A 23,340-nucleotide genomic window follows, 5' to 3' on the forward strand; every position below is an offset into this window, starting at 1 on the left:
TTTCCACTTTTGAACAAAGATTAACTTCGCTAGCGCAAATATCGAATGGCCTAACAACGCTTGTCATGATGTCATTTTCGGTCATATGAGAATTCAATTTTTCCGAAAATTTTCCGATTTTGCTCTCCACTATATTGATCTACGGGAAGAGACAAATACAACAAAATAAAGAAGGCTAAAATCGGGCCATCCCTTCTTTAGGTTTTCCGCTTACGAACAGATTTCCATTTTTATTTATTTGATAGATATAGACTAACAGTGCGAGGTTGACTCAAAAAATAGGTCTGATGTGTATTGTGTATGATATGAAAACTTTTTATGTATGAAAACTATGGAAAAATGTCATACGGTGAGTCAAATATCTTTGATGTGATGAATAGAGCCTCTCATTTTTTTACGAACCTGTGAAATATTGTTATATTCAACAAAAATTAAAAGTATTTTACAGATATGTCTTCGAATTTATGAACATTTGTAAATCTGGCATCATTGGTGGTCCGAAAATTATTGCAAGAAATCGCTTGAAAAAATGCATGAATTTGCTTGAAAATAAAGTGAATTGAGTCCGCACCACTTAGATTACAAGTATTTCAAAACTAAACTCAAATGAAATATATGATTTGTTTTGCTACTCATTTCTCTGCCATAAAATCTCAATGTGCCACAGCAAAATGTGGCAGGGTACTAGTAAAATTGGAAACAAAATAAACTTAAATGGAATTAAAATTTAATATGGGCAATTTAGTTATTTTCTGAATTATTGTGATAAATCAAGGAAAAATGTCCACGTGGACAACAGGAGGAGGGGTATGAAAATGTCCACGCGTGTCCACGGAGGGGAAGGGGTGAGTCTAAAATCGTGCTTTTCCTATCCACGTTGTATATGGACGACCCCTTGAAATCAAGTAAAAAAATGCCTGAGTTTGAGTACGTCGATTTGGCATCCCTGGAACAGTTGCGCTATTCCACTGACAGTTTGAGACGTCGCAAGCAAAACATTAAAAGATAAAAAAAAAACACTTGAAAACCTGAACTAAAGGTACAGAGAAGACGACCGTCGTGTTCTTCTTCTCAAGTGTGTGTAAAGCAGAATTCTTCCCCAAAAACACAGGAAATCAGATTATCACCAATAACTTTCCAAGTTTATTACTCAGTACTGGTTGCAGTGTATGTTCGAATATAAGGTGTGAGTTATTTAACTGATTTCAAACACGGATTAACGAGACGAATTTGTCATTTCAGGAATTCATTTGCTTTGGAACAACATAATCTGTAATAATAACGGGATTTCCGGACGGGAAACGGTATGTCGTTAAAAATAGAGCTCGCTAGAGCTCTGATCATATCGATGGTGCTGGCGAATCTGACATTGGAGATCCGCTCTGCCAGCCTTGTTCCGGGGGATGATGATTCGGCCGATTTCGGTACACCACCAACCGCACCCGTGGTAGAACATAGGACCAATGGCACGGGAAAAGTGCAGCCATCTCCGGGTGATCCACCGACTGAGCGTAAATTTGTGTGCGATGAAGAAAAAGAAATAAGGTCGAAAGAGGATAAGGTCCTTTGCGAGTTGTACAACAATCTAACAGTGGTGCTGTCTAGCCGACGACTTGGCCAGATTGATGAAGAAAATAAACAGATGGCTGATAAAGATGATCAGGGGCCAGATAAGTTCTGCATAAATCTCTCAAAGATTCTTCAAAACGTTGAGGCCACTGACGAGGCGAAAGAAGAGTGGCTGCGAAATGGAACAAAGAAACTCAAGAACAACATAGGTTGTACTATTTCCTGCTATTTTTCGGATGAAGAGCAACCAAATGATAACGGTTTTAAAGTAAAGCCAGTCTGTCTTAAGCTCCTGTCGAGGTTTGAGAAGCTGCTACTACCACAGAAGCATGCTCCGGCGGTGAAGGAAGATGTCATTCCACGGCAGCCTGCCGAAGATATTTTAAAAAACAACCAGGAAGGCAACAAAAATATTGGTGATATAAAAGGTAATTGCAATACCTCAATGAGTTGGTAATAAATTCTTATCAGGATTATCTATGTGTTAATCTCGTTTCTGTCCTAGATAATAATACCAAGATAGCAAGTGCAGAGCTCTTTGCGACGCCCAAAAAAATGTCTGATGGCACAACCGACAAGAATGCGGCAATTTCGAAAGCTAGTGATGGTGATGAGAGTGTCAACCCGGTCCAAAAATTGGATGAAGGGAAACCACAGGAAATCGAGGATCCAGAGAAGGAAAATAATAAAAATATTGCCGCGATGAACGGTGATGCGAACGTGAATAACGTGTCCGACGAAGCCGGCGGAATGGGAGGCGCAGCCCCGGATGATGAAACTGCAATGTATGAAGACAGTGCCGAAGAACAAACGATAGATAACAACGGCCAGACCGTGGAAGCTCCAAAGGAGATCCCACTGAAGGAGAAGCTACCATCTCTACAATCGGAGCAGAACTCCGACGGTGTAAGTCTAAACGAGGTGCAGCGTGAGAAGTTTAAAGAGGATCCATTCTTCGAGGAAACCGATTCCAATTTCTTCGCCTACTTCCTGATCACTATGTTCGGTTGCATCGCCTGTTATGTGGTGTATCACAACAAGTCGAAACTTCTGGCCCTGGCTCTGGAAGGTAGAAAATCCAGTTCCGGTCGGGGAGGCTTCAACAAAAGTAGGAAACATACCGCCGCATACAGGAAGCTTGATTCGAACCTGGAGGAGGCAATAACATCCAACACGGCCGCCAGCAATCGATCACCGTCGCAGATTATTTACTAGATACAGAGATTCCACTAACCAGTGGACTTATTTATAAAACAGAAAATTCATTCATCGCCCAGAATCATATTAGAGGAAAATTTTCTTTCTTCAGCTGCAATCTATCCTACTTCATATACATTTGTTTAGACACTTGTAATTCACACCATAAAAGCCTTGCCGTTTGGAACCCTAAGCAACACGAATGATATCATTTTGGCGATAGAGTATCGGGAAGACACACTCTAACTTGTAGAATATATAATGGAAGAAACCGGGACTCAGCAGCTGCTTTGCATTGATTGAAGCCGCTTGTTCTGCTGACGTTGCTGGATAGTTCCGCCAAGAAAACGCAACGCAAATGAAAGTGACAGTAATTATTGAACTTAAGAAAATAAAAATCAAAATAATATTTTTTGGCCATTGAAATGTGTAATGCACTTTGTATATAATAAGATTGATGTGAGGACACTATTGCAAAAACGCGATAGCGGACGCAAACAAAAAACGTAGTTCTATGTTACGGCGCATATTATCATCTCGCTTTCTTGCAAAAAAACAGTGTGTTCTTCTGCTATAAGTAAGCTGGACTGAAAAGAGTGCGATAAAAAGTGTATTTTTTTCCTAATAAAATCGATGAAACAAATCCCGAATCAGCTTGTGTTTACGGCAGGGTCTAACATTTTCAAATACGAAACATGAAAATCGACTTTCCTCTCAGTCACTTCGCTTCGATTAGGACTACTTCGACATTCGCTGTCCACATGACTGTAATGGACTATCGATGAATTGACCAGCATTAAGAGCGAGGATGACTGTTGAACTATTCTAGCAAATGGTTATTCTAATTGACGTGACGAATGAATACAAATCTGCCTCTTCATTCAACCTGACTTCAATCCACCACTATTACTCCACCCTTACATGAATTTTGTTGCCCGCATACACAATCTTATTTTAACGTCTACATAAAGTGAAACGAAAACATGAATTCTGATGCAAAAAAGTAGTTACACCATTAATGGACGGATCCATTGTTCACCCACCGTGGACTAAAACGTGAATAAATGCACAACGTAAATAGAATACCAGGTATATTAATACTCGACTTTTTCATTTAGCGCTATAATTTTTTATACTCCTGATCATCGAACAGATTAGGGAATGCTGGAGTCAATAATTTTGCGAAACAATGTGTAGAAAATTACCGTTTTCGCACAATTCCCATCAAGTAATATCAATCAAACTCTAATCGATTACTCACAACATATTCAATTTTCATCTGCCGTCGCACTGTATAGTGAAAAACGTTGGAAAACTCAAGCTAGTGCTCTGAGAGTTAATTTTTCAATTTTCCGCAATGGTTTTGTTTGTATTGGTGAAAGCATCGTTATTCTTTCGACACTGATGCCAGACAACATAATTGAAACAGATATAAAAACTACTCAATGAAATATTATTCCAGAGTCATAGCGTTTCACGGCATGAAAACCAATCAAATAAAATTCTGTTGATATCAATACAATTATTGTTTTTTACGTTTAATGAGTCTTTAATTTAAGTTTCAGTAGCTTCAACATTGGTTAAGAAAATTGTATTGCAGAGCTCGGAACACTGCCACGGCTGCCCATGCTTTCAAAAATAGTAAACGGAAAAGTATTACAATCAATCCGAATGCCTCGGCCAACAAAGCGAAGGGTTAAGGCTCTCCAACGTGAATATGTGAAAACAATACGATCAACGAAGGAAATATTAAGGAATTATCAACATCGAGTTACTGTGCGGAGAAACTTGTTAATACCAAAAGAGCCCCAATTCCAAAATTTATTCATGTTACGCTCGCGTATAATCAGAATTTTACTTCATATGCTCGATTATCCGCGAGCGGATGATGCGGTTTATCCACAAAAGCGAGTTCCATAGTAATGCTATGGACTTTGCCGGAATTTATCAGTGAGTGGTAGGATTTTACTTTTTTGTTTTGGTCATGGCTTTCACATTATTTGACTTCTGGTTTACACGAGCTTAAGGATGGATAGTTTAATAATCCCTGTATTGATAAATCATAGTTACCACGATGAAATATCTTTTTTTTGTGTTTGCATTTCTTTTTTAGTCGTTTATTGCGTTATCCGCGATTTTCGTGATCCGTGGTAACCTAGCCAAATTATTCCGCGGATAATCAGGGTTCTACTGTATTTATATTTGCAATTGTTCATCGGAACACATTGTTCATACATTTTATTTCAGTATAGAATTGTTATTTTTTTTTCAAATGTATTCTATGACTCGTGTCAGTGAAGCGCCACACAGTCTGATAAGTGAATTGATTTATTTACGTGTGTTTGGCTCTTCTCTCACAAACACAATTACCCCATTTTTACACTTGGTTTTACCTATACTACAACGATGGCTTCCTTCCACCTTCACCTTAACACGTTCGTTGCCCCGTTAGCCATATACAACAGTCATTCGTCAACTGGACTTATTTACAGGGCGTGAGGTAACTGGACTGCAAAGCAGTTATGTATCAATAATAGACGTCATCTTCAATTTGAAGTGTTGCTTTTGCTGTTTTGCAGCCCAGTTATGGATGACACCTTCATCGTTGCTTTAATGAAATTTTGCATAACATTTGAGGGATGCATGAAATCTTGGATCTGATTACTTCGACATGTTTAGGTTCGAATGGATTTGTACGAAAACAAGAATAAATTTTTCAAAACAGTTCGAATCAAGTCGTTCAAACGAAAGTCAGATGCGGTCGTAAACAAGAACGAATGTACGAATATGTACGGTTGTCCGAATCGCATGCAATCGCGAGAAACAAACAACTTCATAGAATTCAGGTGGGTGACGTCTTTAGAGAACCCCCATTGAACTGACAGGAGCCAACATATCGGGTATCCCACTGACATTTTCCCTTTGTTTTCATATGAATTGGGTATCCCACTGACAGTTCTGCTTGAGATTTTGCTAACGATCCTAGCATCAATCATAGCACCCGGCTGATAGAATTGCATTGGTGTGGTTTCATTGCTTCCCCCTCGAATCGTTCGAATTCGTCTGCTTTGAGCGAACAATTTAGTTGGTTTCTTCTTGTCAGTGATCGTACAATCAAGTTTTCGTATGCACTCTGGAGCAATGCCACCGCGGCCCAAGTGTCAATGGCGTAGCGTGACCGAGTGACACCCGGGCGGGTTTCTATGATGTCACCCCTCTAATAATACCTTGTAATTTTTTTTTCGATTCGTTTTCGAATGAAAAATCTAATTTCTCGAAACAAGAAACGTATTTATTATAATATTAAATAGGACGAACAAAAAATCACAACATTTTGACGAGTTGGACTTATTATTTATTTTTGGATGCCAAAATGTGACTACTTTATAGTCAAATCTCATACTATCGTCTTGTTTTCAAATAAATATCGTTGGGAGTTAAGACCGATCGATTGTACAAGAGCTTCCCGTTAATTGTGCCTTCGCTCTCTTGTTGGCGGCTCAATGGAATGCGCAACAATAACGGTACGGGGCACAACGTGTTAAGCCCATCATTGACCGCACATTTTTAATTAAGCTTCAAACAGCTTCAAATTCAAATTCTTCTTCCACTTCATGATGATCTGAAACACATCCAATGCAATCTAGTGATTGACATCATTGAGGTTAATTTCAGCGACCTTTAAATGTCTACGGAATGTTGGTATCTCTAGCAAAAGCTCGCTTTCCGAAACTTCGTAGTTGCTTCTCGGTTTGTCAGACCGTATGCGCGAGTTTCGTCTTCTTCTTTAGACGATTTTGACCGTTCTTGTAATTTTCGATGAAAATGACCAATGCACTCCAAAATTCCCTCCTTCATTGTTGGCCCGGGTCCGGAAAGTCTTTCGCCTGGTTTGCTTGAATTGCTTTGAATTCTCTTTTCTGTAGCAAATGTTAAGTGCATTGAGTCCGATCACAACGTTACTCCGAGATGGTCCTTTGGTTTGCAAATATTCTACGCTAGATCTACTTCATGTAGTACAACGCACCAAAAGTACAGATAACACAGAAGTATTAAATCATAAACTGCTGGTAGGAGGGACCGTGCCCTTGATCTAGTATTTGAGTCGCACAAAACTCCAGTGGTAGTTATCAGTCCATAAATTGGTTTCGCAGCACTCCATCGAGTACGCTACAATCTTTTTAACATCACATCTGTGCGGCTAAGAAACATATCTCAGCGATCAGTTGGCACTGCGAAAAACGAGTAAACAGATTACACAGTTTTTAAAAATATCTCACACTGTAGATTCTCAGAAAAATCATGTGGTCCTTATAAACCCAAAAAATTGTCAACAAACCATATGGATACGGATTTTTTGTTTTGCTTCCTCAACATAGCCTGAAATTCAATACCTCTTACGCTAAAGGTCACGAGTTCAATTCTCACTTGCAACATTCTTGAAATAATGGAAGCACAAGTGATGAAACAGCCAAAAGAGTCAATGAAAATCACTATAAAGTGTGGTCCGCCATGCAAATGAAACACAAATTTCTGCATTACTCGAGAATTCATGAAGCAACCGAAACCAAATTTGGCATGTGTAGGTTTTAGGGTGCAATAAATGTTTTTATGGTAGTCAGACACTACTCCCCCTCTCTATTGGGGGGGTGGGGGTGGATTGGTCGCGGTGGTTTTGTCTACCAAAGAACTGCAAAACAAATTTCTGCATTACTCGAAAACTAATCAAGCACATGGAGCCAAATTTGGAATGTGAAGGTTTTAGGCACGAAACGTTTCTATGATGAATAAAAACTCCTTCCCTATCTAAAGAGGGGGGGGGGGGGGTAACTGAATAACTCCAGAACTGATCAAGCAAATGGATTAGTTCTGGAGTGAATCGATAAACGTCTTCATGGTGGTTCGACACTCCTCCCCCATCTCTAAAGGGAGGCTACCATACAAATAAAACACGAATTTCTGCATAACTTGAGAACCAATCTAGCAAATCGATCCAAATTTGGCATGTGGAGGTTTTAGGGGGACACAAAACGTGTCTATGGTGAATTGATATTCCTCGCCCCTCTCTAGAGGGGGGCTGCCATACAAATGAAACCCAAACTTCTGTGTAACTCGAAAACTAATCAAGCAAATCGAGCCAAATTTGGCATGTGGAGGTTTAAGGGTGCAATAAATGTTTCTATGGTGGTTACATACCCCTTCCCTCCTCTCTAAGTGGAGGGTTGCCATACAAATGAAAAAAATCTAACTAACTCATGAACTAATCAAGCAAACGAAAACAAATTTGGCATATGGAGAATTTAGGGGGCAATATGGTAATTTGAAAATCCTTCCCCCTCTCTAAAGGCAAGGGGGGTGCCATACAAATGAAACACAAACTTCTACATAACTCGAGAACTAATCAAGCAAATGGAGCCAAATTTGGGATGTGAGGGTTTTGTATACGAGAAATGTTTCTATGATGGTATGACACCCCTCTCTCCTCTGAAATGGAGAGGGAGTCTAGTAAAATTAATAAACAAAAATTCAACCAAACATGACAATTGAAAATTTTCGGAGAACTCTGAAGGAAAATTGAGAAAATTAAAATTCGCATGAGTTCTACTATTACATAGTGACAAACGTTGTTAGTCCATTTGATGTTTGCGCTAACGAAATCGATTTCTGTTCAAAAGTGGAAATGGGTTTTAATGTGATAAAACGCACTCCTAAAAAACTCCTATAAAAAATGGATCATCGAATGTGTTGATAATAGCAAAACTCGAGAAAGGAATTGTCCGATTTAGGGCTATAGCAAAGTGAAACTACGTCGTATAGGTTTGGACATTAGTAGTGGAATGAAAATTTTATTACTTCTATCAAACGATGGTTGCTATGTAGATCGTGGATTACTTGATCACCAACACTCCTCCCTAATCCTCGATTCCTAGAAACCGCTTCTGGTTCATGATTCCAGCGTGAACAAGTGGCTTGGTAAATCCATCAGCAGCTTGACTTTTGGTGTTAACATAGTTTATCACAACCAATCCACTGTCGATTGCTTCGTGGACAAAATGATAGCGTATGTCCACATGTTTTGTCCTTGGGTTGAACGATCCATTCTTGGCAATGCAAATGGCAGATTGATTGTCACACAAGATCGGGATGGACATCTTGCCGAAGATTTGACCCAATAAATTTCGCCACCATAACGCTTCTTGAATCGTCTTGGACAACGCCATGTACTCTGCCTCACAAGATGATAAGGCTACCGTCGGCTGCTTCTTTACGTTCCACGAAATGGCACCGCCTTGAAGCAAAAACACGTAACCCGTTGTCGATCGCCGTGTGTCTACATCTCCTCCCCAATCTGCATCCGTGTATCCTCGAATCTTCTCGTTGCCTTGCTTGCTATACCGAAGTCGATTGCCTGCCGTGCCCTTCAAGTATCGCAAAATCCTCTTCACTGCCTCCCAATGCTTTCGTCCTGGATTGCTACTGAACTGGCTAACAGCATTGACAGCGTAACAAATATCCGGACGTGTTGCTTGTGCGATGTACTGCAAGCATCCAACAGCTTCCTTGTAGGGAACTTTCTTCATCTGCTCTGCTTTCTCTGCATTCTGTGGTGACATGGATTTGTCCAGCCTCTCACTGGTTTCAAACGGCGTAGAGACAGGATGACAACTCGTCATATGGAACCTGCCCAGCACGTCCTCAATATAGCTTTGTTGGTCTAGAGTCAACTCTCCACACTCTCGATTTCTGTTGATCCTAAGTCCCAGACAAAATTTCGCTTGGCCCAGGTCCTTCATCTGAAATCGGATGCATAGAAACTTCTTCAATCGCTTCTTCAGCTTTGCGTTGTTTGTGAAGATCAGAAAGTCATCCACATAGATAGTAACGAACAACATTCTGCCTCCATCAACTTTGTAATACAGGCAGGGGTCCACTTTCGATTGTTCCAGCCCGAATTCACATATCGCCCCATCCAGTTGTTGATTCCAAACACGACTGGATTGCTTCAAGCCGTACAGCGCCTTCTGCAGTCGACACACCTTCATATTGTCCTTCACAAATCCTTCTGGCTGTTGCATATGGATTACTTCGTTTTTTAGCTTCCCCTGTAGAAAAGCTGTGACCGCATCCATTTGATCCACCTCCAGATCAAATTTTGTTGCCAACGCCATCAGGAATCTTATCGTTGAGTAACGGACCACCGGTGAATAAACTTCGTCAAAGTCAATGCCTGGACGCTGTGAACACCCCTTGATGACTAAGCGAGCTTTGTACCGCTCTATCTTCCCGTCAGATCCTCGTTTCGTCTTGAAGATCCATTTATTTTTTATAGCTTTTCCACCTTCCGGAAAATCTTCTAGCGTCCACGTCTGGTTGATCTCGAGTGCTGCGATTTCCTCTCGCATAGCCGCAATCCAGAGCTCGCGGTCTGGTCTACTCATCGCCTCGTTGTACGTGGTTGGATCGCTCATCTGTCCGGCATCCGGAGCCACAGTATATCTTTTACTGCTTGTCGTTGACTGTAGGGAAACATTTTGACCAGTATGCGCACTATACGTAATGTAATCATTATACTTGCCTGGTCGCTGGCGCTCCCGACCGCTGTGTCTCAACTCAAGCTTCGTTTCAGCCGGTCTATCTGGTTGCGGTGGGAGCGCGATTTCCTCATCTGCATCTTCAAAATCACTTTCAGAACTGCCGGATTCGTTACCGTGTGCTTCGACGATCGCAATTGCATCACTGTCGTCAGGTTGTTCAGGATCCTGTGAGCTTCTAATCGCCTCATCATTAGATTCTGCAACCGGCAAAGTACCACACGCTTCATCAAACGTTCCGTCCGAGAATTCCAACTCCAAAAACTCAACTGGTTCAGATCGTTCAAGTGTTATCACACCACTTTGGCCTTCGTTTAGGAACTTGACGTCTCGACTGATGACGATGTCACCGTTCTCCGGATTGAACACTCTGTAGCCTTTCGTGTCCTCAGCATAACCGACAAACACGCATTTGATTGATTTGGGGTCCAGCTTCTTTCTTTTCTGCTTCGGCACATGCATCATGGCCACGGTTCCGAAAATCTTTAGGTGACCTACGAAGGGTTTCTTCCCTGTCCACGCCTCTTCCGGCGTCTTTCCGTCCAATGACCGCGTAGGGCTACGATTTATCAGATATACTGCCGTGTTTACCGCTTCTGCCCAGAACTTCTTCGGCAACCGTGCATCGTTCAGCATAGACCTCACCTTCTCAAGAATCGTCCGGTTCATTCTCTCGGCAATACCATTCTGCTCTGGTGTGTATGGACAGGACTTCTGATGTCGTATTCCATCTCGCTTCAGACTTGCCTTGAATCTACTATTCACATACTCCCGACCATTGTCACTGCGCAAAATCTTCAACTTGCACCCAGATTGTCGTTCCGCCATTGCTTTAAATTCTTCGTACGCTGCCAACGCCTGATCCTTTGATTCCAGAGTATATATGAAAACCTTCCGTGTAACGTCATCGATGAATGTTGCAAAATATCGGCTCCCTCCTAACGATGGTACTTCAAATGGTCCACAAAGGTCTGTATGAACCAACTCCAAAGGCTCCTTGGCTCTCGAATCACTATCAGGGAATACATCACGAGCATGCTTACCTTGCAGGCACGCGACACAATCCAGCGTTTCCACATTCTTGATCGAGAAACCATTGGTCATGTTCTGCAACCGTTTGAGGCTCTGTATATTCAGGTGACCAAATCTTCTGTGCCATGTCTCAAGTTCACCGGACACGTACGCCTTTTGCACCTGTTGATTCAGTCGATACAAGCCGCTTTCAGCTGTGCCGGACGCAAACACTTCTCCGTCTTCGGTAAGCACCTTACAATCATCCGCCGTGAACAGCACCGTGAAGCCTTTGCTGCAGATTTTACTAACCGACAACAAATTCGCTGCCAGATCTGGAACTTCCAGCACGTCTTGCACGTCCACCGAACCTTCGAGACAATCCAAATTAATGACACCTTTCAGTTTGGCCGTCATACTGCTCTTGTTTGCTGTACCGACCTGATACGATACCTCCTGCTTCGTTTGAAAATCTGCTCCGGACCTGGTCATGTGGGTAGTGGCACCAGAATCGAAATACCACTCGTCTTGGTCCACGTTTCCCACTGCAAGTACAGCACACATTGCACGTCCTTTTCTGCCTTTGGATGTATCCGATTTTTCCGGGCAATTCGCAGCGTAGTGACCCACCTTCTGGCAATTGTAGCACGCTCCTTCCTTTGGCTTTTTGTAACCGCCGCTTCCGCGGTGTCGTTGCTGTTGTGCTCTTCCACTGTAAAGGGCTCCTTCGTCACTACTACCCCGTGATCCATGCTTGGCTTTTACGTCCTGCAGGATTTTGGCCTTCACGGCATCCGCCTTCAATGCCTGTCCCGATGCTTCTAAGCCCATCACCATCGGCGCGTAGTACTTGGGCAATCCCATCAACAGTAGCGAAGCGAGCCACTCGTCAGCCACTGGAAAATTGATTTCCGCCAGCTTATGGCTAGTAGACACCAGCGCATCCACATACGCTTCCGTGCTGTCGTAGTTCTCAAGTCGTATCGCAGTGAGTTGTTGCAGCAAACCAATTCGACGATAAATTCCATCATCTTGAAAAACAGTCTTCAGCTTGTTCCAGGCTTCTTGAGCGTTTTTCGCATCCATCACAAGACTGTAGTTCGTCTTTTCAAGACTAAGGCAAATCGTCGACAGTGCTCTCATTTGTATGTCTTCATCCACGACTTCTCCTTCCTTTGGCATCACTGCGCTCCAGGAGCCCTCTCGGATTAACGTCATCTTCATGGCAAACGCCCAGGACACATAATTCTCCCGGCCTTTGAGTTTCTCGATCGCCAGAGCCACACTGCTTCCACCGGCCGCACGAACCACTCTTGAATTCGCCACACCGCTTCCAGTGTCTCCCGATCCGTTACCTCCAGCACCAGGATTCATGTTCGCTTCTTGATTAAAACTTGATGAAATCTTTCTACTTCAGGAATCTTCTAACTTCGCAAATTCCGGTTAATTTTCTGGGCCCATAACCTATAGCAAAGTGAAACTACGTCGTATAGGTTTGGACATTAGTAGTGGAATGAAAATTTTATTACTTCTATCAAACGATGGTTGCTATGTAGATCGTGGATTACTTGATCACCAACAAGGGCTTTCTTTTTTCTATCATATTCTCTGTATCAAACATTTATTCCATGTAACGGAGAAACGTGTTATTCGCAAGTGGTTGAAAAATCTTCGAGAATTGTGTCTGAAAATAATCTGATATTATAATGAAGAGTTTTGGTAGAAGTACTAGGAAATTCATAGTAAAAGGTAATTTAAAGGGTAGATTGGATGATCAATCAATGAACAGTTCTGCGATAAATTTTCTCAAATTATATTTCATAGCTGTTGTCGCCCTCAATGCGAAATTGGAATCCTTTTGTTTATCCAATTACATGAACAACGCGAATCAAACAATTCATTGAAATTCCCCTCGATTTTTTTTGACGTTTAACATACCAGTTAAAACGCGAATGTCAATAAGTGGCCTTTCCTTTTCGCAAAGTTAGTGAATGTTTACTGTAATGAAAAGTTTCAGTGACAATGTTGGAAATGTATAGACAAATGGTTAATGGTTAAAATAGAAAAATAGAAATAAGTGTTTCAAGTAATTAAATAACATGATGTAAGAATTTTCATTCAAATTTTAACATTTGAAAACTGGCTTCGTGTCTTCTAATCTGATAGGGACCCAAATTATAGCCCCTAATTGAATGTCGCCATCAGACGTCGACACTATTCCTCAGCAAACATTAAATCGCATAACAAGCGTATATATAACATCATATGTCCTAAAATTTGGTTGACATATAATGCGCCTAACTGGCATATGCATGCCAAAGGGGAGGCCATATACATACATGGCAAATGATTACCGAATTTGTTTGGATGAATATGCAACTGTGACCGGCTATAATAGCGATTATGTTGGAATTGAATTGCGATCTAATATGAATATATTCATGAATTGTCAAAGCACCAAATACGACTTTTGCCATACTCATATACGATTTATTACAGACATAGAAAACAAACAAATGGCGCAAAATATTTTCGTGAAATGTTTATTATAGCCTCACGAATCGCCATTTTTATATATGAGTATTTATGTTTGTAGAAATAATAATTGTTTGATTGACTTGTGTTGGGAGTGGAATATGAATGTTTAAAATGACACAGATTGATGTTTTGTGGAAACTGCTTCGATGTGGGTTCGAACTCCGGTCGTCTGGATTATCATCCACCAGCTATCTTGCGCTATCTGAAATTTAATTCAACAGCGGTTAAAACTTTCGAGTGCATCAGCATTTCATTGACATCTCAATATGATGTAATATGTTCTTTATTAGGATCTAATATGATTACTGTTTCATGATTTTCTTCAGCATGCAACATGATTTACTACAGTACTGAATCGATTTAAATTATACGCTTATACGACACATAAACTGCATCAGCGTAATATACGCATATGATGCGGATTAAATATATTTTACGACAATATACATCATAAAATTGATGTTTATTACACCGAATTGCGACTTAATTTGATAATGGTATATAAAATCGAGTTTTTACATTTTATGCGATTTCAAATATACACGATACATACTTTGATTGATATTATATGCGATTCTGATTTATTCGGATTTCTTGTAAGACTTGGCACGTGCAAAATTATACGATTTAATGTTTGCTGGGTCCTCTGTCATCGCAAATTTATTCAATCCTCCGTACACCTGAAATATATTTTCTGTGACATAAAAACTCATCACGAGAACACCGAATTAATGGCCCAAATGTTTGCGAAATCATATTCTACCCCTTAGGTGCTATTTAATTTGTAAAACATATGGGAATTATTTTTTTTTCGAACTTTCCCTCAAAGTTTTGAAAAATTTCATTTTTTTCCATTTGAATAGATAAAGCAGAGCTTTATTTCAACTTAAAACCCATTTTCACTTTCGAACAAAGATCCATTGCGTTAGTTCAAACATCGAGGAGAGACGAATACAAAATAAACAAAATAAAGACTGTTCAAATCGGACCGTTCTTTCCTCGGGTTTCGCGCTTTCCAACACATTTAACCTTTCATTTTTATCTATAAGATATAGGAATGCGTTATTTTGCTTGAAAATCCATTTCCACTTTCGAACAAAGATCAATTTCGTTGGCCAAAACTTTGAATGAACTGACAACGCTTATCATGATGTAATGGTAAAACACATGGGACGATATATTGATCTACGGGAAGAGATTAACACATTTGGCCTTGCATTCTTATTTATATAGATTATCATAACGTTAAAGATAAACTTACCTCGGATCGATGCCACCCAAAAGTGTTGTTCAGAAAATATCTCAAAAAAAAAAGGGAACGGTCATCACCGACGAAGCACATTCGATTCATTCTTCTATGAAAGTACATAGTTGTATTATGTGGTGAACTCACTTAAACTTGACGTTTTGGGGCTATGATTCTTCGTCTGCGTTAGAACACTGATTAAATACTATTAATCATACCCGAGTCTACTACTTTCATCGATCTGTCTGTCTGCAATGCTTTTGTTCTCTCTGCTATATTTTTGGCGTTCTTCGCAATCTGATCTGATGACTGATACCGGTAATGAGAGTAATTAAAGTATAACATTGTTTTACTTCTCTACGACGGCGAGAGGGTGCCTTTTCCTCTGTACTATATCTAATCCTGCTTTTTTTTTTGTTCCTATGTTTAGTCTACAATGCATAAGTTATAGAATTAATAAATTTGATGAGCATATGTTACACTGCTCTTTCTTTATTTGGCTAGGGATATACAAATGTCTCAAGTTACTCCATCGATTATGGTGAATTCAGTTACTAATCCATTACTGATGCTTTGGCATCAGTCTGAGTATATCCAAATTATTTTTGTTACCTCCTGTAGATAAATCGCTTTTCCAACCTCTAACTGCAGTCTTTTTTATGTTGTTGTTCTACTTCTTTTGAACATGTTGCTCCGCTTCTCGGGCTACTTGCACGGTATCTGCGGGGTTTCGTTAAATGTAATCAGTTGCAATCATAAATACAATCTTCTCCACGCGCGTTTGTCGATTGTTTTGCATTTTTCCACGCCCTAAGCTGCCCTGGATTTCGCATTCAATCTGAATTCACGTTTTTGTGTCGAATTGCTGATTTTATCGTAATAATAAAAGCGTTTTTTCATTTTCAATTGCATCCTTCGTGTGCCACAAAATTGAGCCAATCTTCCCAGATATCGCTCTTCAAAGGATGTATCGAATTTTGATAAATAAAAAAAATAAATAGATTAATTTGTTTTAAATCTATCCGTACAGAAAATTCCTTCGCGTAAATTTCGGAAAAAAGAACCAACAATTCGACAGTACATGTCAGCTGCCAAGATTAATGTGCTTCTTTCCCATTCCCCATGGAATATTTTTATGCATTTGATGAGCCCCCGAGGCCTCCGCCGTCGACGGATTGGGCGAAGAACAGATTTCGCAAAATGTGGGTCCTAGACTTGGGCACTCGCCGTGAATCGTCTAGCTTGGGTGATACTTCTACCTCCACTACGCCTGCAGACTTTCGGGCGAGCTGTGGGACCACCTTCGGCGACGGAGCCAATGAGGATGAGGACTGCTTCTCCTGCTGATCTTGCTCCTCCAGTTCCTGCTCTAGACTTACGTTCTCCGGGATGTTGTACGAACCGGTGTTGCTATCCATCGAGAGGGTTCGGTGCTGATGTACCGCCGAACCCAGTTTTGGAATGCGTGTTCCAAATGCATTGATACGCTTGGGCCCGGACGGGACCGAGCAGCCGGTGCCACTTGCAGCACCTCCACTGGGATTTGTTCCCACCGCACCGTGGCAGTGATGACTGTTGCTGGTGGCATTGGTGGTGTTGTGCGATGACGATAAACTAGTCGAGTCGAAATCGTCCCGGAAGGATCGCTCCGAACTGCGGAACGATCGACCACTGCCCAGGCTCGATTTATCGGCAGCGGTGTCCTTAAATAAAAATGTTTACCTGTCAGTATAACGTATTGAAATCGAAGCACGCATTTAACAATAACCTGATCCAGTGGGACAGTATACCAAATATCACAGGAATCCTTCTTGCTTCCGCCGGCGGAAGTCGCACTGCTGCCATCGATCACATAGCACACGGCGTTATCGAACCGAACCCGTTCCGATGCGCCATCCTCCGAGGCGCTGAAGCACGCCGAATCAGTCGCCATCTGTTGGGTCCGGTAGCTGAGAATCGAACCAGCGAGCGCCTTGGTGGAAGCGGTATCGTTCAGCGTGTTGCCGGACTTCTCGCTCACGCAGGTTACAGCGGATGCGGTCTCCGAGGTGCTGATGTCGGCCTGCACCTCCAAACGGTGGCTGAAAGTGTTGACGAATGAAATGAGACATTGTAGCAGACGACACAAATTGCCGACGACGGCGATTATAATTGCTGCATCATACCCAGTTATACTGCCAGCTAGGGCGGTTGTCGATTCCCGGGTGGATGGATTGGTGTTCGCACCAAAGTTCGAATGTTGACTGCTAACGCCCAGATGGCTTCCGCTCGCCACACTCAGGCTGACCTCCCCTATGCTGGTGGCACCGATGCGGGACACGGCGTCCACGCTGGTCGCATCTGTAAGCATTCGATGTAAAAAGAAGGTGATTATATTGAATATTTGATTGGAGTAATAATTAAAAAAAACGATTTTGTCGATATAATTCAGAGTAACCAAGCTATCATTTCTATCTATAAACGGATATTTTGAATAACAGATTTTTCAATCTATCTATAAACGGATATACAGGGTGGCGCAAAAGTCACGCAACGCTCTCTGAAAGAAAAAAATAACAATCGCGCTGCAACTATCGAGCGTGTTGGTTCCTAAGCGGTTCAGTTGTCGACTCTGTATGGTTTTTTTTTATCGAGAATAAAGATTTTATATCGTGAGACATTTTTTTATACGATTTTTTGTGCAAATTGAGTGACTTATGCTTTGTATTGAATAGCAGATTTTTTCAAATTTTAGCTTATTCAAATTTTAACAAAGTTTAAAAAAGTAAGTAATGTTCAGTTCATGAAGAGAAGTTAAATATTGCGTGTTATTTCCCTGCTAGCCAGTTTACAAACAGCCACCCCGCTGTGAAACGAACAGTCATTTTCTAACCATGAAGTCGTCTACCTCAATGGGCAAAATGATAAAGCCCCCAAACAAGCAGAATTATCGAATCCAACGATGGCAAAGGAGCAAAACCAACAACAACAGCAAATGAGTTACAAATTTTTTGTTCTGAACGAGAATATAACACGTATTAATTTATCAGTTCTTTCCAGAACTATTTTTTCGAGAGTTCTGCTCTCGGTTCGATCCAACACCCAAAGTGATGCAATTCCGTTCGGTTTGCATGTCGTCTGAAGATGATATTATACTACAGAGGCAATTATATTTGTCTTGCATGAAATGTGCCGTACCTTACCGATTACGTTACAAGAACATGTCATGCAAGACAAATATAATTGGCTGTGTTTTAAACGTACATGCGTATACAGTCATTCCATGCCCAACCGATATAGTGGTTCTCAGATTTTCATGAGAAGTGGATATTAGACCCATATATATATATATATATATATATATTTTTTTTTTTTTTATTTTTTTTTTTTACGTAGGATTACGTCTTTCGGGAACATATTGGGGCACAAATTGAAAATCGAAAATCGAGCACATCGTGAAAATTGTCCAATTTCAAACGCTTATTGCTCAGTCATTTCATGATGGATGGATGAAATTGTTGCGTCAATCGATTTCGGCACTCTATAACAATTTTTCATGTTGAATAAAATAATATATATCATAAAACTATCTATCGAACAATTGAAAAATCTCAACCCCTATATTAACGGAAATACCCACTTCTGATTGGTCGAAACTGACGACACATGCAGCGGTTCCCTAACAGGGACATCGAAACCAAGTTGACTGGGGGAAATCGGCATTGCAAATACATGAAAGTAGGGGGAGCTTTTGTTCCCACCGAAATATGTTCCCTAACAGAGACATCAAAACCAAGGTGCCCGGGGGAAATCGGAATTACAAGTATATGCAAGTCGGGGGCATTTTTAAAGTGTAAGTAAGGTGAGTGCTACGATTGATTCTAGCAAATAAAATTTCAATTTAGAACTTTAATGTTGGTTGCTTCGTGAAATTTCATATCAATGACCGATCGTGTATTGTGAAAAATTTAGCAAAAGTGTAAGTGTAAAATTGTAAATGGTAGCAGTTGTGTTAAAAATGACTTGATATATGAAACGATTTATTTCAATTTCATAAATAAAAACCAAGGTGTGTTCCCGCTCGAGAACGGGTCGTTCGGTTTAAGCTGTCTGTTTTGTTGTATTCATTTTCAACCAAGAAAATTTAATACGAGAGAAAAATTGGAAAAGTGTAAAAATATTCGAAAAAGAGATTTCTCATTTGCTCCACATATAGTATTAGGTGTTGTTAGTCCAATTAAAATTTCGCATTGGGGTGAATAAAAGGTTGAATAAACACTTAGAAAATAAAAATTATAAAAGAAAATTACCTTTTCCATTTCAAATATGCTTTCTCTATAATAAAGTAACGTGTTTTTACTGATGAGAAAAATTGATAATTGTGTTCGGTATAGAAAATTATCTTATATTGCATTTGTGAGTTTTTTTTTCTATATTTCATCCATACATAACACATGAGGCATCTCGTCTAGGGCGCACAGAGGGCGGTTTTAATCATATCTCATTCCACTTCGGCATCTTCTATCTGATACGCACCATTCAACGAATGTTTACCACCCTTCTGTCATCATCACTCGGTAAACACCGGTGGAATGAAGAAACAATACTCAACAACCAAACAAAACGGCCCTTTTCAGGGCCACGAAATCATTGTCAAAGAGTTTAACAATGTAATTCTTCGAACATATCCAAAATCAACAGATAGCCTAACGGAATCCTACGTCAACTATGCGGTCGTGTCTCGGACACAACCCTCCTATGACTTTTTTTTTTCGTTAGGGGACCATTTCCATTTGTGGGTGGTCCGAAAATATTTTTTTTTCAACTTTTTCCCCCCCCCCCCTCCTTTTCTTCGCGAGTAATCGATTCTCCTCTTACTAACAATAGAATAAGTTGAAATGTAAATACATAGTAGATATACGATAGGTTTAAGAATTGAGTGTGATCAACAACTTTGTTACAATCTCCTTATATCCCATCCTTTTCCTGCTAAAAATATGTCACCCTTCTAAACTCGAGTCCGCGAGTAATCGATTTTCTACATTACTAACAATAGAATTAAGGAAAATTGTTCATAGATATAGAGATATAGTTAATATGTTTAGTTAAGACTTCGGCTTCTTTGAACTTATGTAACTGAGCCTGTAAAAATAAACGAATTAATGAAAAAAAAACTCAAAAATGACTTTTTTTAAAAAAAACTGTTGAATCAGTGAACCGATTTAAATGATCGACACATCAAGTTAAGGCCAATGAGCTAGCCTTTTGTTAAAAAAATATTGAACTTGCAAAAACAATGGATTTTGTTTTCGTAACTATTGATTGTAATTATTTTTTGTTGTTTTCAGAGCTGTGGATTTTTTGCATAGCATATCTCGATATCAGAGATACTATTTTTTCGTTTTTGAGATATGATTTTTCCAAGTTAATCGGTGGTCCAAAAATCATTTTCCCCTTTTATCCCAAAATGACTTTGCAAAAATTCATAACATTTGAACTACTGAACCGAATTAGGTGATCGACATATTAAATTGAAGCCAATAAGCTAACCTTCTTTGAAAAAATATCAGACGTGTGAGAAGGCTGGACTCTAGTCGTAAAGGTCTAGTCTAGTCACATAGGAATATTGAACGAAGACTTGAAACATCCCAGCAAACATTAAATCGCATAACAAGCGTATATATAACATCATATGTCCTAAAATTTTGTTGGCATATAATGCATATGCATGCAAATGTGGAGGCCATATACATACATGGCAAATGCTTACCGAATTTGTTTGGATGAATATGCAACATTGACCGGCTATAATAGCGATTATGTTGAAATTGAATTGCGATCTAATATGAATATATTCATGAATTGTCAAAGCGCCAAATACGACTTTTGCCATACTCATATACGAATTATTACAGACATGTAAAAAAAATGGCGCAAAATATTTTCGTGAAATGTTTATTATAGCCTCACGAATCGCCATTTTTATATATGAGTATTTATGTTTGTAGAAATAATAATTGTTTGATTGACTTGTGTTGGGAGAGGAATATGAATGTTTAAAATGGCACAGATTGATGTTTAGTGAAAACTGCTCCGAGGTGGGTTCGAACTGCGGTCGTCTGGATTATCATCCACCAGCTATCTCGCGCGGCTATCTGGGATGTTAAATTTGAAAAATAATACCTCAGAAATGAAAAAAAATTGCATCTCTGATATCGAAATATAGTATGGAAAAATATGAATATATATAGCGCCCTCTATCTTTAACCGAGAAAACTATGAAAAACTGACTCAATCAATAATTACAAAAACGAAGATCGAATTTATATTTTTTCAAACTCATAATCTTCAATTTGATATGTCGATTATCTGAATCGGTCCAGTAGTTCAGAAGTTATGAATTTTGTAATGGAAGAAAGGTGAAAAAATTGTTTTTTCGAACCATCGGATAATTTTGGAAAATAATATCTATAACGAAAAAAAATGCATCTCGGATATCGAGATATGTTATGTAAAAAATCCTTAGCTTTCAGGAAAAAATATGGCGTCCAAAGTCATAAAACAACAAAAAACGACTACAATTAAAATTGAAGCTCATTAGCTTCAATTTTATATGTCGATAATTTAAAACGGTTCAGTAGTTTAAAAGTTATGTATTTAAAAAAAGTCATTTTTGGAAAAAGTGGAAATAATTGATTTTTCGAACCACCCTAAAATAGAAATGGTCACCGTAACGAAAAAATACAAATACGGGTCTAATGTTTTGTGATAAAGAACAAAATTACCACTTTTCACGAAAATCTGAGAACCGCTATATCGATTTGGCATGAAATGGCTGTATATATAGTAGGGTGCCAATGAAAATGGTCATCTCTCATATCAAAAAGTTACCTCATAAAAAATGTTCACCACCTCGAAAAAACACCCTGTGCCAAATATTAGCTCAACCGGACTTAAGGGATAGTAGCGCAAAGCGATCAAAGTCACCCAAGAGGGGAGTAAAGGAAATTGGGGTTTTCGAGAAAAATTTTTGATGCCAAATGTCTTAAAATTGTATAAAACGTCGAGATCTAGCGTCATCTCGAAAAAAAAAATGTGATTTTTCCAAGAGATACTGATTAATTCATCTTCCAAGTAGATTAGAGACACAAGACACATTATCATTCGCAAAACTCGGTTTTTCTCATGACATTGCAATCGCAATACTCAGCGTTTACATAGAAGGTACCATTCGCCTATCGTGTCTGTGGATTGGTTCATCGTGCGTGTGGATTAACGACATCAGTTGGGTGTAAAGAAACGCGCTCTATAATAGTTTTTTTTTAATCCGAATAACATTGAGATAGAAAAATTCAAGACGACGACCATGGCTGAAACTTTTCGAAACAGCATAATTAAGAATTGAAGCAGTGTCATCAATATCAAATTTGCGCGAACACTGATTAGTTGTGAAGTTGACAATGCAGCCGAAGAGCTCGAAGGTGGTTTTCCGTGGGTTAATATTAGTGAATATTACTTTTAGGTTCACATGACACTTAGGTGAATCGTGTTTGGTGGAACGAGCTGGGAGTGTGTGAGGTAAGCAGGGTGCAAAGTGTGAGCGAGATGAGTGAGGTGTGTGAATTGAGTGAGATGAATGAAGTGGTTGAGTGAGTGGGGTGAGTAAGGAAAGTGAGTGAGGTGCGTAAGGTGCATGAAGTGAGTGAAATGAGTGGGTAAAAATGAGTAAGGTGCGTAAGGTGTATGAAGCGAGAGAAATGAGTGGGTAAAATGAGTAAGGTGTGGGAGATGCGTGAGTCGTATGAGGCGAGTGAAGTGAGTAAGATGAGTGATGTGAGATAAGTGAGTGAGGTTGAGTGAGGTGAGTGAGATGAGTGAATTGAGTAAGATGAATCAAGTTGAGTGAGTGGGGTGAGTAAGGAAAGTGAGTGAGTTGCGTAAGGTGTATGAGGTAAGTAAACTGAGTGGGTAAAGATGAGTAAGGTGCGTAAGGTGTATGAGACGAGTGAAATGAGTTGGTAAAATTGAGTAAGGTGTGTGAGATAAGTAAGTTGTATGAGTTGAGTGAAGTGAGTAAGATGAGTGATGTGAGAGAAGTGAGTAAGGTTGATGATGTGAGCAATATGAGTGAGGTATTGAGATGAGTGAAGTGGATGAAGCGAGTGAGGTGTGTAAAGTGAGTGACGTGTACGAGATGAGAGAGTAAAA

The 23,340-nt window shown here is 39.8% G+C and overlaps 2 protein-coding genes across 5 annotated transcripts in view; one reads left to right on the forward strand and one right to left on the reverse strand.

Annotated features, from left to right (window-relative positions):
- The first annotated feature begins 995 nt into the window (after positions 1-995).
- On the forward strand, positions 996-3,416 carry LOC129770452 (trans-Golgi network integral membrane protein 1-like). The gene is made up of 3 exons (XM_055773296.1): positions 996-1,184; positions 1,243-1,997; positions 2,075-3,416. Exons 2-3 carry the CDS (start codon positions 1,307-1,309, stop codon positions 2,782-2,784), a joined length of 1,401 nt encoding a protein of 466 aa, XP_055629271.1. The 5' UTR covers positions 996-1,184; positions 1,243-1,306; the 3' UTR covers positions 2,785-3,416.
- A 12,411-nt stretch (positions 3,417-15,827) lies between these two features.
- The window catches only part of LOC129771755 (E3 ubiquitin-protein ligase RNF19B-like), a 115,842-nt gene continuing 108,329 nt past the window's right edge, over positions 15,828-23,340 (reverse strand). For all 4 annotated transcript variants that reach the window (XM_055775765.1, XM_055775773.1, XM_055775788.1 and 1 more), the window contains 3 exons: positions 17,319-17,493; positions 16,922-17,234; positions 15,828-16,856 (listed from right to left, as the gene is read on the reverse strand). In XM_055775765.1, coding sequence (XP_055631740.1) covers positions 16,287-16,856; positions 16,922-17,234; positions 17,319-17,493 — 1,058 coding nt within the window. In that variant the 3' untranslated portion in view covers positions 15,828-16,286. The remainder of the gene's footprint in view (positions 16,857-16,921; positions 17,235-17,318; positions 17,494-23,340) is intronic.

This window comes from Toxorhynchites rutilus, chromosome 1 (assembly GCF_029784135.1).
Source record: "Toxorhynchites rutilus septentrionalis strain SRP chromosome 1, ASM2978413v1, whole genome shotgun sequence".
Taxonomy (NCBI): domain Eukaryota; kingdom Metazoa; phylum Arthropoda; class Insecta; order Diptera; family Culicidae; genus Toxorhynchites; species Toxorhynchites rutilus.

Bases quoted from the DNA above. Each gene is read 5' to 3' on its own strand.
- LOC129770452 (XM_055773296.1), top strand. From the start codon at position 1,307: ATGTCGTTAAAAATAGAGCTCGCTAGAGCTCTGATCATATCGATGGTG. The intron at 1,998-2,074 runs GTAATTGCAATA...TTTCTGTCCTAG, and splicing joins AAATATTGGTGATATAAAAG to ATAATAATACCAAGATAGCA.